The sequence below is a fragment of the Aphis gossypii genome, chromosome 1 (assembly GCF_020184175.1).
Source record: "Aphis gossypii isolate Hap1 chromosome 1, ASM2018417v2, whole genome shotgun sequence".
Lineage (NCBI taxonomy): Eukaryota > Metazoa > Arthropoda > Insecta > Hemiptera > Aphididae > Aphis > Aphis gossypii.
Genome location: NC_065530.1, coordinates 25,301,255 through 25,321,065, shown reverse-complemented (window position 1 = coordinate 25,321,065; position 19,811 = coordinate 25,301,255). Strand labels below are relative to the sequence as shown.

The following is a 19,811-nucleotide window of genomic DNA, read 5'->3' as shown; positions in this document are numbered from 1 at the left end:
AAAAATATTATTTGCTGTTAAGATTTTTTATATGATATTTATTATTTATGTCATGATAGTCTGTTAATAAATGAAATCTAAGTAAGAGTATTTTGGTGTATGAAAATTCTAATTTTATATTGGTTTCAAGTTTAAGTTTTGGATAAACGTAAATTGGACCAATTGTTAAAAATTGTAAATTGTAAATTTATAATTGTTGGCATTTTTTTAATAGGTACGTCTAAAATTTAAAATATACACGTGTATTTAATGTAGACACTAATCATATAAAAACGATTAATTAAATAAATATACATCTAAATGAAATGCTAACCTTGTAAAAAATGTATTTTTTATTCTTTTATTGAAACATCAGTAGGTAAGTATAGCTAAAAAAGGTATTAAGATAAATGATATTCGTTATCAGGAACAAGACTTGTTTGTCCATGAAAATCTAGAAATTAATTTAAAAATAATAAGTAACTAAAAAATTACAGCAAGTAAAATACATTAATATAATAAGAAGACATTATATAACTAAAACATTAATATTCTATGAAAGAAAAGTAAACAATTAACTTATAATAGAAATTAAGTCTTATCGAGTTTATAAAATAAAATAATGATTCAATTTCGTATATGATATACATAACGCTATAGTCATATGTAGACATGCTTAAATTTATAAGCATTATGTCATTATACCTAATTATTATATGATATCATATTATGTTAAACTGTAAAAATAAAAAAAAACAAATAAACGGCAATCGTACATTTTTGGATTTTTCACTATGATGAAAATATGTACTCAAAATTCTATCATGGATAAATGCAATATATTTTAGTTTAAAATGTTTAAAAAGTATTACGTTAAAATGATTGAAAATGTTATAATATCACGTCAATACTTCATTTTATTATCATTTAAGACTTAAGCTGTTTAAATTTGTAATTTAATAATAGGTAAATGTTGTTTAAATCTAAAAGAGCATAAGTCACATTTATATAAAATCTCATCATTTAGTTTCTCTTTAGTCATTAACGATAAAATTTATGGTATTATAATATCGATAATAATGGTTGTTAATTATGATATACAAAATAATATTATTGTTCAGTAATAATTGATTTTCCGGAACAATTAATTCATTTGTAATGAACATAATTCCGTCGATTATCATTAGTTTTTATTTTAATACATTCATAAAGGCATAAGTACACTGTTGTTGTCAAATTAATGCTATAATAAGTAGGTCAGTGTTAGATTAAAAATAAAATGAGATATTTTATACACGACAATATTATTATATGTATTTATTATACAATATATCATATACATACAATTATATGATTTTTTATTGTGATTTAAACAACGTAAACTCTATAGTCATCGGGAAAGAATAATCGTTGATACATTTAACGAATATTTAAATTAATTTTTAAATCGTAATCCTACAACAGTAGTTTAAAACATAATACTGGAAGTCCGCAGCAGACGTATGTTATCATTATCATTGCAGTTTAGTAAGGTATATGACAAAAGTTTCTGATATGGAAATAATCATTAACTATACAAATAATTAATAATTGATATTGGTAATTTATTTAAATAGAAAAGAAGATGTTATCATCCTAACGCTTCTGAGATAAGGCATAACAGATATACAAGGCTACCTCATGTTCAAATAATATTATTCAATCCAATGCGTGGCTCAGATGACTACAACTTGTGATACCTACGTATGTCAACTTCGCATCAACCTGTAAATTTCAAAAACAAAAATAACATCCATACACATAGGGTTTAAGAGCATAGGTTATTTACGCGGCAAGAACGTCCTTATAAACTGTGAAAATCGTTTGGATATCCAATGACTGATAGATACCTATCACACATTCACACCTAAAGGTGTAGTTGATTATGAAAATATTGTTATATACTCGCAAAACAAAATTCGTCTGACGGTCGTTTGATACAGATAATAAGGTGTTACGAAAATCACTAATAAATTTGTGCTAAGAATCACGAACGCGTGCGTGCCGTAATAATATATTATATTATAGTCAAGGCGACAAATGTGATAATAATAGTAAAATCGTTATTATTATTGGATAGAAACGCGATTGTTGTAGACAGTATTTTGCTAGTCATAGATATGTTATTACGATATGTAATATATTATTTTAATATAATATACAGTCACACAATTACAATAATATAAATAATATATTATTATTGTGTGTGTATGACGCGTGTATATGGAAAACGAATTGCGTATTATGCTGCTGTTACGCGAGTTTAGGTCTTATAATATATATCCACATCAAATAATTGGGACCCGAGACAGAAATCGTGCGTACATTATATTACATATTATTACTATGCGCGCGTTGGTATTATTATCGAATTAATATTATAATCATTATTATTTGTCGCACGGTCGCTCGTCTCGCGATTAATAGTCGTAGGTATATTATTTTATATTTTAAAAATGCACCTGTTGCGTCACTATATATAATAATTATTATTTGCACGTACTCATGATGTATATTATGCGTGGCAAACGATGTGATTTCTAAAATAAATAAATATTCGAATTTTGTCGTGTGCGGACGACGGAAATGATCTCGACGATATTATATTAGGATGAACTGCATAGTATGCGGATTCGAAATCTAATCCTAAAAGAGTTTATTATACCTGACACCCACTTTTAATAATCAAGAATTTTATCAAATTAAAAAAATATATATTTACTTCTGTAATATATTTTATATCACATTATAGGTATTATTTATATATTATATATAATTATTTTACAATAAACACATTATAATGTGAGATAGACCATTACAAAACATACACACTCAACACTTTTTGACACGTTCAAAATTATTTCTTAATACCTTTACCAAAATGACACATGGTAAGTAGTTCGACACTAACCACTAACACGAGCGAACTCAGCAATACTCGTACATTAATTAACAGGCATCTTCAAAAAAGTAAAGTATTATTTTAAATATAATAATTATTATGGATTTATAAACTAAACGTTGATACGTGTCTTATTATTTACAAAACCTTAAATACTGCGTTCTAACTCCAAGCTACGGAAAATTTATCCATAAGGTATAGAAAACCTTCTCTGGATAACTAATATAGTAACAAGGTTCCCCCGACCACGTTATAATACTTATCAGTTTAAGCATAATATTCTTAAATTGTTGAACTCGTATATTACAAAACATACATATTTAGTATCAATTATTTGACAAAATATAAAAGCAAACCACCATAGGGAAAAAGAATCTTAATTAGAATCTATTCAGCTAAATATTAATATTTTAAGTTTAAATTGTATTAATATATCAATATTTTATTATTACAATGCAATATTATTGTAATTCACCAAATATGTAATTATAATTACTCAAGGAACTTCTTAATGATAGGCAGCGCGCCAGAGCTTTAAAATTGTCTTGAAAACAATTTAATTTGGTCGTTGCTAGATATGATATTACATAGCTCAATCGAAGTATGTTTTCGATGTATCTATAAATAATGATAATAATAATAATAATAATAATATTACTATAGTTTATAATTTTATAAATCTTCTTCAATAGGACATTAGCACAATTAGCTTGGCCTAATGGAGGTATCTACCGATATTAATTGTAAATAAGAGTATCTGAGTTGTTAAGTTTATATTGTTTTTTTTTAATCTTATCATTGAAGTACCAAATTTAAAATATATAGAAATTATTTTGATATTAATAAATTAAATTGTGAAATTTGTGATCGGAAATACAAATAGTAGGCTGTTGTTATCAGTGGTTGGAAGCTGGGCCGGGACCCTGTTAAAAGAATGAATATTACATATCACCGTTATCTGGGCCACGATCGCCGATATCTTTGATTTTGATTTTTTTTTTAACTAATCAAATACTGTGAAATGTGTGATAATTTTCAGAACTCAGAAGTGAATCTTCTTATCGGATTTTTGTAAGTAACTCGTAAAAAATTCGAACAATTCTGAAAACGGTCATGCAATTATACATGTACATGAAATTTGGATATTAAAAAAAATAATAATAACAAGATTTAGATACTATCTCCCATTCCTCTCAGTATAACGATGTATCTTCGAAATATAATATCGAAATGTTGATAAAATATAAACATCGACATAAATATATTACATTAAACATTTTAATCGATAATAATAACGACTATGGACTTATGTAACATTGTTATCATACTCGATAATATTTAATTACGCGGACGTGCAGTGCATAATATATCTTTTCAAATAATCTTATACAAATAATATCATATAGGTATATACCATGATATATAATATTAATATAATACCAAAATTGCGTTCCGGTAGTTGTCGCGGTAGAGTTAACCTGCTTAAAACTCGGCGACCTTGACTTTGGTATTAGCTGCAATATAATATACATAAATGATATATAGTATTATCCGTGTGTAATACGATAAACTACAATTTATTATTATTATTATATGTATATCTACCTACCTGCCTACCAATACTAGAGGACCGGTGGACGGGAGAAAACAGACACCGCTTTCGTCCGTCCGTCTACCCGACTCGGTAACCGCGGTATATACCGCCACCGCTGACGCCGTCGGACCGTGGCACGTACCAAGCGCCGCTATATAAAGCCGGCCGGTTTACCGTGGTCATCAACACTTGTTCGCCACACTCAGTCGCGTGCACAGTAACTCCTCTCCGAATCTCCGATACAAGTCACCGTTCGCGACAACATCTGTAACAATGCACTGCAAGGTTTTTATCGCTCTTTGCTGCGTGGCCGTGTACGCCGTGCAGGCTAGTCCTGCCGGTACGGCCACCGCCGCCGCTGTTTCCGCCGACGACGAGATCAAGGATTTCCCGGCCTACATGAAGCGGTTCGACAAGCTCAACGTCGAACAGGTGCTGAACAACGACCGCGTCCTGGCCAGCCATCTCAAGTGTTTCCTCAACGAGGGACCGTGCGTCCAGCAATCCAGGGACCTGAAGAGTGAGTGCACTAGACGATATTATTAATTGTTATATTAAATATAATTAATTACCTAGTAATATTAATTTTAATTTAATATTTAATATTAAATATTAAATGATTGAAGTCGAGTTTAGTTATAGACGCGTCGTCTGTCGTGTGCCTTATTCTGATTGATCATTGAATCTTGCAGTCGGTATACGTTCATTAACCACGATATTTTATGAAATTTCTAGATTGGGTTGAGTTTGAATTTTGATCGCGACGTGAAAGACGGCGTAGCTATATCCCCTGCTTTATGTTAAAAACTTGACCATAAAAACAAATTATGTTTACGAGTTATAAAATTGTTTTTATTTACGTTAAAAAGGAACTAGTAAATGACAGTTAAACAATATCATTTAATATGTATCGATGTATTGGATATAGTTTTAGTTGAAATTTTCGTACAGTATTCCATAAAAAAACAATATCATATTATAATATTATTATTGACAATTATTATTCAACGCATACAATTTAAATTACACGAAAACGTGTTTTTTTCGTTACGATTTATATATTCAAGATTTCAAGTCTATATTTCTGATCGATTTAATATTTTTTATTTATCCAAAGTCATTTTAAAACAAACCTTTACCTATAATACATGGTGTCGGAGTGACTTTAACGCGACGATATCTTTTTTCGTAGTATCTATCTCACTACGATAAATTAATTTACACGTTTTTTAGATCGTTATCGATCAGTTTAAAACGAAAATTATTCATTTCTTATTCTATTATACAAACACTGATAATGACCAGACGGACAACTAATTATTATCGTCGGTATGATATTCTTTATAGTATAATGTTACGTTAAATTATTATCATTTCACGTGTATAGTTCGTTTTCGCATAGATTATCATTTCTAACAAGTTATGTTCCGAAACTGACATCCGATACGCCTATTGCGTAATATCGTTTTAATATTATCACCCTGTGCACAATCGGCCAGTCAGAGCATAATAATATTATTGCGATATTAATAGTTTAACAATCGCGAGTAAACAATAATATACAGTATAACGACGTTATATTATTCCACAAACGCGTTATCGTACGAAAATTACGTGCGAGATTATTATTCTCTGTTGGTTCTCACAAAATTAATAATTATGCACTGCATGCGATCGACGAACGACCGACGAATACGAATAGCAAAGTTTCCCCATGGAGTAATAATAATTATATAAATATAAAAACATTCGTTACTCACGTAAAATATTACGTTTATATTATGATATTATGCTTAAACATAAGCTCATTAGCAAGTTATATTTATTGACGGATTGTTTTTTTCTATTTTTCCTTGCGCTTTTATACAGGAGTCATCCCAGTGATCGCTAACAACGGCTGTAACGGATGCACTGAAAGGCAAATGACCACCATCAAGAAGTCGCTGAACTTCCTGAGGACGAAAAAGCCAACGGAATGGGCAAGACTCGTCAAGATCTACGACCCATCAGGCACCAAGTTGAACAAGTTCCTCGACGCGTAACAGCTCTGAAACATTATTATAACAACGATATCATGACAATGCTATAATATAATAATAATAATTATAGTTATAATATATTATACCACATGTGTGACGACTGATTATGTCGATCGTGATAATATGTATTATGTTTAAGACGCACGTTTAATATTTTTTATGTTTACCTACACAAGATTTCACTTGCTATATTGCAATAAGAAAATCGTTTATTTATAAGTTTAAAGTTTTATATATTAATTTATTGAATCGATTATACTGTTTTGAAAATTGAAAATAAAAACAATCTCAATTAAGTATGTTTTTTTAAAAAAATATTTCTTTATTAACCTATAAGCTGCAGCATAGACGGATAGAGATTATAAATCGCACAATACCGCATTGGAGTCTGGAGATCACCACTATTTTGAACGTCCGTCTAAACGATAATAGGTAATAATGTATATGATATTAATGTGTATAGATGTGTTATATAGCCTGATCGAATCGATTTTATTTCTTAAACGGCAAAACGTTCTAGAAATTATATTATATGCAGTTATATCATTAAGGTAGAACCTACACGCTTAACGGTTTAATAATTAGTTCAACATGACCGCAATATTAGTTATAATAGGACTAAATTTTAACGTAGAATATTATATAATATTGCTATTTAAAAAGATAATTTATATTTTAAATATTAAGTAGGAGGTTACTCATCCCTTATAAGGTAATGGAGATTGGGTTCAGTTTAATTTTATAATAATTAATAAAAAAATTAAAGATTATAGTCTTAAAATTAACTACAAATTTTGATTTTATTAGTTTAATTTTCAAGTCTGTTTTTAAAAGATTATCTTAATATTAGGCTCGCATAGCAAGCGTATACACTAATAATTTGTTACAACTCGAATAAATTGGGTCCGGGGGACAGGTATAGTGTAAAATAGTAAGTTATAATATTATTATTATACATATAGTAGTCTATCACTGATTATATACCAGTTTATTAGTGTTACCGTGCAGGAGTAATCACCAGGAGGGTTAAACCGACTGAATATCTACAAAAAATTTATATTGTTAATAAACAAAACAGTATCAATGGTTAAAAAGACTATTGTAAAATTTTAATCTATTGGACTCACGGAGTTTGACTTGGTAAATCAAACAGTTTGTAGCTTGTAACATATTAATATGTTAAAAGATAATATCGTATACTAAGTACTTATATATTAAGTAATGAGTATATATTATTATCGAGTACTTGAACTTATATTTAGTATCTATTTATAATATATATATTTATGTATATTATATTATTGTCTGAAGATATCATACTAGTACCTGCCTTATAATAAATATAAAACTCGTTCAAAATATCTAATTAACAATAGGTGTACTACTCATCGCGAGGATATAATATACTTATTGGTGTTCTACACTCGTACGTATCTATATTATTTTTATCGTATATAATCGCAAATAAAATTCCAACAAACTGTTAATCGCTGTTGAAGTCTTCTCTTATCAGACCAACTCACTCGCGCCATATTGAAGTTTTAATAAATTAGTGTTGTTTTTACTGTCGTTGAACGAAATATTTTAACATTATTAAAAAGATATAATTTTTAATTAAAATCTTTATTTTTCTGTAATTATTTCATCATGAGCTATACTAACTCGTAAGTATATATATAATATATAGAGAGATCTTAAAATGTGAACACAGTTAAATAAGTTGAAGCAACATTTTTATCTCTATCGAGTTCACCACCTCCCTCCAAGCATAAAAAAACGAGATGTGCTTGAGTACCCTAATAGTAAAAAACTAAATAGCTTAATAGACGCATGTTCGGAAAATTGTACACGTAAATACGCGTGACATTAATAGTAATATTATAATAAATAATAATTAATGCGCATAGACATCGCGGTCGTAAGATGGTACGATAAATATCTTATGGTAATAATAATAAAACAACACTTATGTAATAGACTAAACCTCGTGTATTTTGCGATTGTTTTTGAATACGCGCACGAAACAAAATGTAAAAAAAAAATTCTATAACGTATACTAATAATAACTGCATTGGTTTATTGCGTGATGACCTAGCTGAATAATATATATCGACCTTTTAATAATGATAATGTTTAGCGTATGACCTGCCGGAGTTTCGGCTATCTCCGGGTGTGATAAAAAATACCGATATAAAATATTTTGATAATATTACAAACAACCTCTAAAAGAATCGTCAACAGGATATTAGGTGTTTTATAGACTGTAAAACTCGTATAGAACTGATATGATAAAGAATTTTATATTTTCTCCGTAAATATTGAATCATTCATAATATGTTTTTGGTAGTTGCTATTCTAATATAAAAAATATAGCTTAAAACAAATTTTAATATTTTAAAAAAAATACGGTTTATCACCAAACGAAAAATTATATTATTTATTTATTCATTAATGTTTGGTTGTTTATGTAACTATAACGCTAAATAGGTTCCGAAAAATTTACAAAGAATAAGATCTATTATATAAACTAATAATTTTCTTAATTAGTAATTACGTTTAATTGATAAAATTGGAATTATTGTTTAGTTAAAACATTTTATATCCAGTCGAAAACATTATATTATACATATGTTATGTTAAAATGAAAAATATACAAACTAGTTCATGTATTGCATTTATACTTGTAAATGATCTACCCATATTATAATATGTTATACCACTGGACTTGAAAATCGGCCGATATCTATAGAGAAACAAATTATAGAAATATATTACATAATTTTTAACTTTCACACATAATATAAAAAGTAAATAACTGTTGTATATGCTAGTAACTGTTGTGTTCTGTAAAACTGTGTTTTCTATTGAATATATCTATTCTATATTGGCCCTGCCAACTGAAGTTTTTCTTTGACTTGTGTTTTTAGAAACAACAAGTTTTGTACCAAATAACCGATTTTAAAATAGGAATGATGAGTTGCAAGAATTTAAAATATTGCCATTGGTTATGATGTCATTATTATGTAATAAATATAATATTTTATAAATACATGATAAAATATAAGTGTAAATAGTTCCTTAATAAATTAAAAATTCAAGTATTTTAGGTATTTTAATTTGCCATCCACTTTTAGTTGTATTTGATTATGAATTAGTATATTATACTCATTATTAATATTTGGCTAAAATATATAATTATGTATATTAATACATATATATTGTCTTTTCTTTGATTTTTGCTTTGTCAATAATACTATCGATAACGTTTTCTAAGACATTGGAAGTTTATACATTGATGAAATATTACTATATATATATATATACAAGTGCATATAGCAGTTAGATGAAGGTGAAGCATATTAGAAAAAAATATGACTCGTCAGATAAAGAAATAAAACGCAAAATCGAAGGAATTATAATGTGCTATAATGTCATTGGTATAATGAAATAAGTTTAATATATTTCAGAATCTATCACTATGAGTTAAAATCTGATATTTTTAACCTGAATTATTACTATATAGGTAATATGTATTTATACACTATGTGCATATTTAGACAAACGGTAGAGATTTGATTATATAGATTATGTGCAGAATAAATATGTCTTCTAAAATTGTTCCATACCGATATCAATATAAGACATGAAATACGCGAGTGTCGTCAAAGATAACTATTCATTCGAGAATTATTTTTAACGTTTTTTTTTCCACGAAAATGTGTTCTAGAGATCGGAATAATTTTGCTACGACTGTACGGTATCATATTAAAATTTTCCATAGATGGTTTTCGAATCTCGTGATATTTTTGATAGCCAACTGATTTTATAGAACAACGCCCTATAAAATATTATAATATGATGTATATTATATAGGTACTCACAAGTCACTATTTGCAATGTAAAACAGGGACAGCAAAATTTTTCTATGTTGCAGCATACACTGAATAATAAAAAATATATTACTGTTATGTCAAAACAAAATAAAACTTGTGTATTATTTATAATTAATAATTATATGATCTTTTAACGTAAATTTAGATTTGTTATGAGTATAATTAAAATTTTAAATATTAGTTTAATTGTCAATTGAGTTTAAAGTTTATTACTTGAATTGTTACTTGAATATTGTACTTGAATTATTATGGTATAACTTTTGTGGAAAATAATATTTACGTTTTTTATGAAATAATTAAGAATGTTGAAAACAACTTTATTTAAAAATTGAATATTATATGTAAAATTAATAATTATTTGCTATTATATCTGACACTATTGTGTTTTGTTCAATAATATCAAAATATACCGTAGATTGGCCACGTTTTATGTACAACGTTGATGCCTTGACAGTTTTAAATAAATACTACAGACGCGTAATATATTATACCTACCTATATATTTTATAGTTTTGTAATTTAATTTTTTTTACACAATTATGTATATTGACTTGTTTACTTTTTAATAACGTGCCAATAAGCCAGATTTCTGCAAAATCCTGCATGTATTTTGTAATGGGTGAAATAATGAGCTTGCGAGATTCTGTTGCTGTCGTTTTTGTTTATTATTTATTTATACGTCATTTTACGGGAAAACGACTATCGTGCAAATTTCTAAATTAAACCTACATTTATAAAAACCCACTCAATTATATAACATAAAAAAAAAAAATGTTTAACTTTAAAAATAATTTTTATAATAAAATCAACAATTTAAATGTTAAAAAAAATTTCAATCAAAAAATTGTAATTTTCTTTGTGGTTTGTGTCTTAAAATTATTTTAATTATATTTTCGAAATTCACTGACAAAAATTGATGTGTACCTTAGATGGTGGTAAATATTTTTATGCTAATGGTGGTGATCAAAATATAAATTAAAGTAGTAAATTTTAAAATATATAGGATAATATTATTAATCTTAAAAAATAGGTATGTGAAGAATGGAATTATGAGAGTATCAAAACAATGAAAATTAAAAAAAAAATTGCTCTCAAAATTAGATATTCATGGCAAGAGTCCTTTTGCACCCCTAAGTAGGCCCTAAATGTATACTGATATATTTTTTGTGCCCATGTCGATAACGGTTTTTTGTCCATAAAACCTGAAAAAATATATTATAATTATAATATGGTGATTTGATTATTGTAGTTACATCGTAATATTACCTTTAATACGAAGCTCATGATCAACTAATTAATGTTTATTTGCTGAAAAATGCAAATATTATCGCACTACACTCTGTAGGTCAGTAAAATGCAACATCGACATTATATTAGTGTTACGGTTGTTTTAATGTTATACATATGTGATACTTATTTATTACACAATATTATTTTATAGTTTGTTTGATTTAAAAATTAAATCAATTTATTGTGTAACTATATGATCTGTATTGGTTTGTTATTTATTTGTATAAAACGACAAAATCGTATAACTCATATGGTACATTGTAATTGTATTAAAAAATTTAAAATAAATTTGATAATATATATTACACATATAATCTTATTTGCGTATATAAGTAAGATTTTCTAAAACATTTTAGTTTTTTTTTTTTTTTTGAGAGGGGGGCTTATATTTTTAGAATTTAGGAAAATATATTCATTGTTCAAAAACTATTTAATCGTAATTCGTAATCAACGATTGGTTTGAATAATATAGTATAATATTATATATATTTAAGCAACCATTAATCTATATACTTTATGTTTTTTAATGCAACTATAATATTATGTATCAATTTGTAAAATATATTTCGGATAACTGTTTGAATCACAGACTCGAAACGCGTCTTACGTAAAAATTTGAGTTGCGTATTCGTGTGTCTAGGTAATAATAATAATTTCGTGTTTGAGCATGTGCGGCTGCGACAAGCAACAATCGTTTCCGGTTGTGTATTTTCACCTATATATTACACATGTTTCACCTATATATTATAAATGTAAATATAAGATATATTTGCGGGTCTCATAACGTTTTAGTAAAAAAAAAATATCGAGTTTAGGTATGTAATATTATGATAATACTAATAAATTATTGTAAAATGGAGTTTATTTACATATTTTAGTTTTACATAATATTGTGGTCGGTTATATTATAGGCGCGGGGCAATGAACTGCAGAAACATTAAAATACTGTCCCACTCTTACTCTGCGACAGCGTGTTTATAATAGTATATATAATATATATAACATGTTTCTGGATGTAAAACCTGTAAGATTTCAACTGAAGCTAAAAGCATAGGTAAATCCACTCCGAGAATCTCCAGTTCGCTGTTCAACATGTGTGTATAGTTCTGTACATTACACATATTAATGTATTACCTATATTAAAATAATTAACGATATCGTCCTTGACGATAAGGGTTATTAATCGCCATCACTAATCGTGATTCCACCATGTTGTTTTTCATTATCTTTGTTTCATTCGTCAAAATTAAAATTGTTTTCACCACCACGTAGGGCAAGTGAGCTAATTCAAAAACATACTAAGCACTGTTTGTCTCAACTACTGTAAGTATACTATTAAAATTAATTAAACCGTAATTTGTCACCATAATTGTTAGAATTAGAGTACCTATTATAAATCACTAAATATAATACGTATAAATATAAATAAATATATATATGTATTGTTGATAATAGTAAATAGTTCAGAGTGATCTATAATGTTCTGTAATGAAATCAAAAATTCCCACAAAAATATGCCTGATATTGACATCACTAATAACCACGATTTGAAATTATAGTTTACTGTTCTGAGCTAACAATTACTAATTACCAACTATTTATGAGCTCCTCAGAATTTTTATTCATTTGACATGTTATAATGAATTCCGAATGTGGAAAAATAGGATTTTGCAAACTGCATTTAAATTTATCTGCTAAAAATGTAAAAATAGTAAAATAATCTTAACTAAAGTGAAGTAGATATGAAATGATAATAATTATTATTTATTAATTGTCGGGTTCTAACAGATTTTGATTTACTGTGTGCAATTATTATTTTTTTTATTTTGGTAAAGGATCGACTTCTTAGGTCATTAGTTTAAACATTTTACTTTTACATTGTTTTTACTCGTAATTTGTTATTATTGTTCTATAAATGATGACAATAATTATTAAAACTTCAGTATATTGTTGTTAAGGGGTTTGGTATAGGCAATATTAATGACTTTAAAAAAAACTAAAGTTAAGTTTATATTAAATTTAAATACATGGTTATCTGTTTTCTTGATGAATTATAGTAAATAAATTATGTTTTAACAAAACAATACAACTACTACTATAACCATCAAAACATTTGAAAAAAAAATGAATGGATTCAGTTTAAAAAATATATTGACCTTTTGTAATTATTATTACAAATACACAATACATAAATACATGTACATACATGTACATTGTACATACTAACATAAATACATACAATTATAATGTAAATCAAAATTAAATATTTTTAAATGAAGTTAAAACTATTACAGAACTATATCTATCAATTTGATTGTCGTTATATAATTATAACGAGTTCCAGTATACTTAGAATGCTAGTATACTTCAGATAAAAATCTGGCGAGCACGCCTTAAAAAAACTCACCCTGTATATTATATAGGTGTATAAATATTTATATATGTTATGTCGTACGTACGCGCAATTGTGGTTTTGTTTTTCTGATCCAGAGTTTAATTCGTTTTGTCCTGTTCACCGTCCCGGAAAGAGTGGGCTGCTTCTCTACATCCGCCTTGTCGCACTCATACAACGGGTGACCACTCGTTCGACGGTGGATTTTTTTACTGTCTTGTTTGTTTTTACGCGATCATAATAATGATAAATGATACTATGATATTATAATATTATTATATATTATGCTGTCATCCTTTCCCTATCAACCACGTTCGTCGACCCTATACAATTAAACGATTTATCATTACATTAGACTGCGGGTGTAAAGTGTGGCATATTAGGTGTTATTTTATACTAATTGTATAAATATTCCAATTGACGTTATATTGTGAGACAATGCTGTTATAATATTATTATTATAGTAAATATGAGGTCCTAACTACGAATATTTCAATTTTTAAGCATCTACGAGTTATAAACCTAGATATATGATATGCGCCAGTTACGTATAATATTAAGAGCTATTGGAGTTATCGATATGAACATAAAGTCTCTTAAAAGACTTATTATATATCTAATGGTGTTACTAGTGTTTCATCATTCCTTTCTCTTATCAATCTCAGCGTTTTTTTTCGTTTCAATTACTTTATTATTCTATCTATTATATCTATTATCTAGCCATATTACCAATAACTGTGGTTGCAACAATCCTATCGAACACCTAATGTGCCTCGTAAATGATGATAATCATTCTATCTTTCTGTTTTAAACTAAATGTTATAGTTCATATTATATTAGTTGTAACGAATCAATTTTATTATCAAGAGGCGATGATATGGTTTGATTAATTGGATGCAAATAAATTCTTCGGTTCGGTATATAATTATTTTAAATATATATTTAACATTATATACAAGAGATATACAATATAACAGGTAATAATATATAGTTCATGACGACGCTATGATTTCACCATTACCTAATAACGCAAATAAATATTTAAAATTCTCGAGCTGGGGAGGCTTTTATTTTTTTTTTTAATATTATTGCAGAAATAGGTAGGTGGAGAAAAAAGTTAGGTGAAAGATATGTGTATTTATATATTATATATTGCTTGTTTATGGGGCTTGTTAAAATATTGGGAAGGTTAAGCTCTACAAGCCCACCTTTGAAAAACTTTGAAACAGCTTACTCGAGGTACTCGAGAATTATACGTAAAGGTACGACAAGATTTCAGAACGTCATCTGATGTTATGCATGTTAGCATAATATAATATTATCAGTATTGAGGGAGTAAGATTTACATTTGTATATGGGAAAGTCTTTTACAGATAAATCGTTAGATTATAGTGATTATACTTACATTATTTCGATTTAAATCACCTCAATATATGTAAAAATATCAGTTTACATTTTTTCTCGATCCTCTCCTTGACTAAACGCACCGAAGACGTTGACCTGACACCTGTTTGATTACAAAAATAACTTCATAATAATATTTTAGGTATAGCTGCATATACATAACCTGTAGTCACTAGTGAATAATACAAATGGTCTGGTCTAATTAGTATATAATATTAATGTTATAATGATTTGGACGACTACCTACTCATATTATTATCGTAATAATATTATTAATAATACGAGCATATATTTTAATTGGAATTCATATTATTGTAATGTTTGATTGAAATGGCGTATTGATCGAATTTATCAACGGGTGTTTGAACTATACCACTAGAAATTTAAAATGTTTTACCTTTTATAAAGCGTATTTTGAAAGAAAAAAATCCTGTGTCAGTCTATTGTAATCTATAATTCGAGTTTTACACCTGTATCGAAAAACGCAGGTTTATCCATTGGACGGGTCCTGGAACTTAAACGATTGGTCTGAAGAGTTTTGAAAGGTTTACGAATTCAGAATTTTCAACTATAATAATTAATTTTCAAGTGTAATAAAATTTAGTATATTTTATAATATATTTTTTTAAGAGTTTATAGCAATTTGTAAGTAGTATAATATATATGTTATAAAAAAAATCGTTACTGTCGTATGTGATTTATTCATGCGATCTGTAGGTCGTTTGATTAGTGTCCGAGCGAATTGACTGCATTGAGGGTCCATATTATCAATTAATAAATAATAATATCATTTAGCTTTTAATATTATTATTTTCATCGACATCAATTTACAACAGGTGGTGTTATAGACACTGTTATTATCTTCATTTGCTTTGTTTCACTCTATATATCGTGAACTAATGTAATATATACTTAACAATGATACGAATTAAAGACGTCCGTATTACTCACATTAACATAATAAACGTATAGACTATCCGACACAGCAATGTATAATTATTATTTTATACGATATAATATTATATTGTACCTATAATATCGTCGACACGAATATCCGGCTCCGTACACGAACGTGCGATTTAGCGAGAGCGGTCACGACTAGAAAAATTAAAGACAAAATTACTGGGTGACAAGTCAAGGTGACGATGGTCGAAAGGTTTTTATTCATTGAGAGTGAAAAAAAAAATACTCATCCGCATGAGATGAGCATGAAGTCATATACCTTGCTGGCAACGAACGACCGCGGTGGAGATATAAAGCCCTTCTAATATATTATAATGTTTTTAAAAACTTAACAAAATAATAATAATAATAAACTCGTCGTCCATGGATTGCCCCTATTCCGGAACTCCACAATTGTGGATGCACGCGAGACGTGTACTTAACTACTCGATTTACAAAATACATTTCCGATTTACCCATAGGCCATAAGCAGTGTATGCACGACAGCATAATATTAACACTGTATTATTGGATATGTCTGAGACATACAAAATTGTTAATGGAAAAATTGGAGTGTATATTAATACTTATCGCTTCAACATCAAACGTAACGATTCGTATTGAATTTTCTTTTTATATTTTACTTGAAATTTGTTTCCGAATAAATGTCGAAAGTTCTCTTCATATTATATTATAATTTAGAATATAACAAATTTGGAATTCGACCATTGACGGTGTTTTGCGATATGATTCTGACCAGTGGGTTACAAAGAGATGGAGTGAAGGTACTCTTGGTTTCTGTTCCGTTGTAGTTTTTAAATAAAGTGTTTTTTTTTTAGATTCTGAACGAAGTGATGAAGGTATTGATTTTACAATGGTGTGTGTTTTTTTTTTTTTTTTGTTTTTGTGTCTGTGTACAGCATAACTAGTCGAAATAATGCTCCAATTTCAAACAATGGGGGTGGTTTCCGATGTAAAAGTGAATATCCTTGGTGCATTATAGAGGTAAAAAGTTAACATTTTCCAACAGTTTTCAAAAAAATCGAGAAAAACAAAAAAAAAAATGACAGAAAAACGGCAATTTTTACGCAAAACCAGTTTTCGACCAAATCGATTTTTTTTTATGGTTGTAATTCAAAAACTAATCACTGAAAATACTGAAATTTTTCACCAAATGTTAATGTCAGTGGTATCCGTATATAGTTAATTTTCAAAAAATTTTGACTTTTTTGAGTTATTTATAGACCACTGAAATTTTCGATTTTTTTGAGAAATTTTTTTTAAAGTGTCGATAAAAAATTTTTGGATGACCAAAAAGTTTTGAAAATTTAATACAAGGTTCCTTATAGTTGTTTTTATTGTAGCTAAAAAAAATTAAAATCGTTAGTCACAATTTTTTTTTTAAGCGTTTTTAGTTCAAATTTTTACGAAATCTGTCGAAAACGCGAAAATTTGCAAGTAATTTTGAAGTTGAAAAATCATAAATTTTTTTCTTTTATAACTAAGTTTTGAAAATTTGGTACAAGGTTCTCCATACATTTTTCTTCAAATATCTGTAAAAAACTCTCTACCGGATTCAGGCAAAAAAATTTTTGAGTGTTTGAAATTTAAATTTTTACAAAAACCGCGTTAAATAACGGTTTAGCCTCAAACGATTTTGATATTTGTTATAATTCAAAAAGTATAAGTCGTAGATACTTGAAAATTTTACCAGTTATTAAGATTCGCGTTTTATTTACGTGATTTAAATTTCAAAATATTTTGAATTTTTTTAAGCTATTTATAGACAACTGAAATTTTCAATTTTTCTGAAAAAATATTTTTAAAGTATCGATAAAATTTTTTTGGCCCTATCAAAATACTTGAGAATTTAATACAAAGTTCCTCATAAGTTATTCTTATAGTAATTAAAAACTATAAGAATATATAGGCACAATTTTTTTTTATTAGCATTTGAAGTTCAAATATTGACAAAAATTCGTCAAAACCATGAATATTTGCAAATTATTTTGTAGGTATATTTCATAAAAATTTTTGTATAAGTAGCTAAGAGTTGAAAATTTAATATAAGGTTTTTCATAAGTTTAACTTACAATTATTATAAAAGAACTTAAATTTTGTTGTATTCAGGCCATTAAAACATAAACCACCTTTTTCACCAACCACTAGAAATTATATCCTAGGCTGACAAATCATCTTCGTTCAGAATCGTTTTTCGTATACAATGATAACTATCATTGGATTCAAATTTAACACTCCTATAATATATAATAATGATCCATACGGCACCTAATGTACAGCAGATCGGTACTCACTTGCCCGCTTTTTTTTTTTTTTAATTATGAGTATTTTACATTTTATTAAAATTTAAGAGTTATAATAATAAAAATGAATAAATATAACTCCGTTACTGACTCTGGCATTATGCATTAAACAAACAACGATAATTTTAAGTATTTAACTACGCGATCGTGCAATATACGTAGTATATGCCACCAATGGCTTAATACATGCATATTATAATTATTTATAAGTCAGAAATAGGACTAAAATTATTTAACAAGTAGTTTCATTGTTTTTACTAGTGTTTAGAAATTTATAGCTTTTTTACTATAATACTTATTAATTAAAATGATATCGACAATTATATTTAAGTATGAATAAACACGTCATATCTATTTACTCAAAACCGAAGATAATTAAACACTTTAACGAACTTGGAGTGTATATTTCGAATATACCTAAGTCAACTTGTTATATATTATTTTGTGATCGTCGATCGAACGAATTCGTATGTATTCTATATATACTACTGTTACAACTATAATAACCGTAATAATTATTATAATTTAAAAAACGAAACCCGTTATTGTATTGTTGTAACAGAGAAGCGCACGCGCTGTACAGATTTTATGTAATGAGTAGTTCGCTTCTACAATCTCGTAGTTTTTACGCACCAATACGATATGAAATTATTATCACAACAATAATTACTATATACAGTATAATTCATAATATGTACAATTCATAATCGACAATCATAGTATAGGTAATATTATTATTATTATGTACTCGGAGAAGAGTAAATTTATATTCCATATTTTACATGTGTATGTGGGCTTTACGCTGTATACGCGCGGTCTATAAGCCAATACGCGCTATTATGTCACCTTTTATCTACAGGCCGATTAAGACGAGTTTTCGTTTCTCTTTCCTCTTTCAATTACTAAATAATATATATTACTATTATTATTACAGTGTATTACTGTTCTCCTTATCTCCGCCGCCACGCCTTGTCGTCCACCGACGCATCGTCCGCACCGCACACAATAATATA

The 19,811-nt window shown here is 27.6% G+C and overlaps 1 protein-coding gene across 1 annotated transcript; it reads left to right on the top strand.

Moving 5' to 3' along the window:
• The first annotated feature begins 4,682 nt into the window (after positions 1-4,682).
• Positions 4,683-6,849, top strand: LOC114122382 (putative odorant-binding protein A10). The gene is made up of 2 exons (XM_027985026.2): positions 4,683-5,034; positions 6,384-6,849. The coding sequence occupies exons 1-2, from the start codon at positions 4,788-4,790 to the stop codon at positions 6,554-6,556; spliced, it is 420 nt and encodes a 139-aa protein (XP_027840827.2). The 5' UTR covers positions 4,683-4,787; the 3' UTR covers positions 6,557-6,849.
• Positions 6,850-19,811: the final 12,962 nt, after the last annotated feature.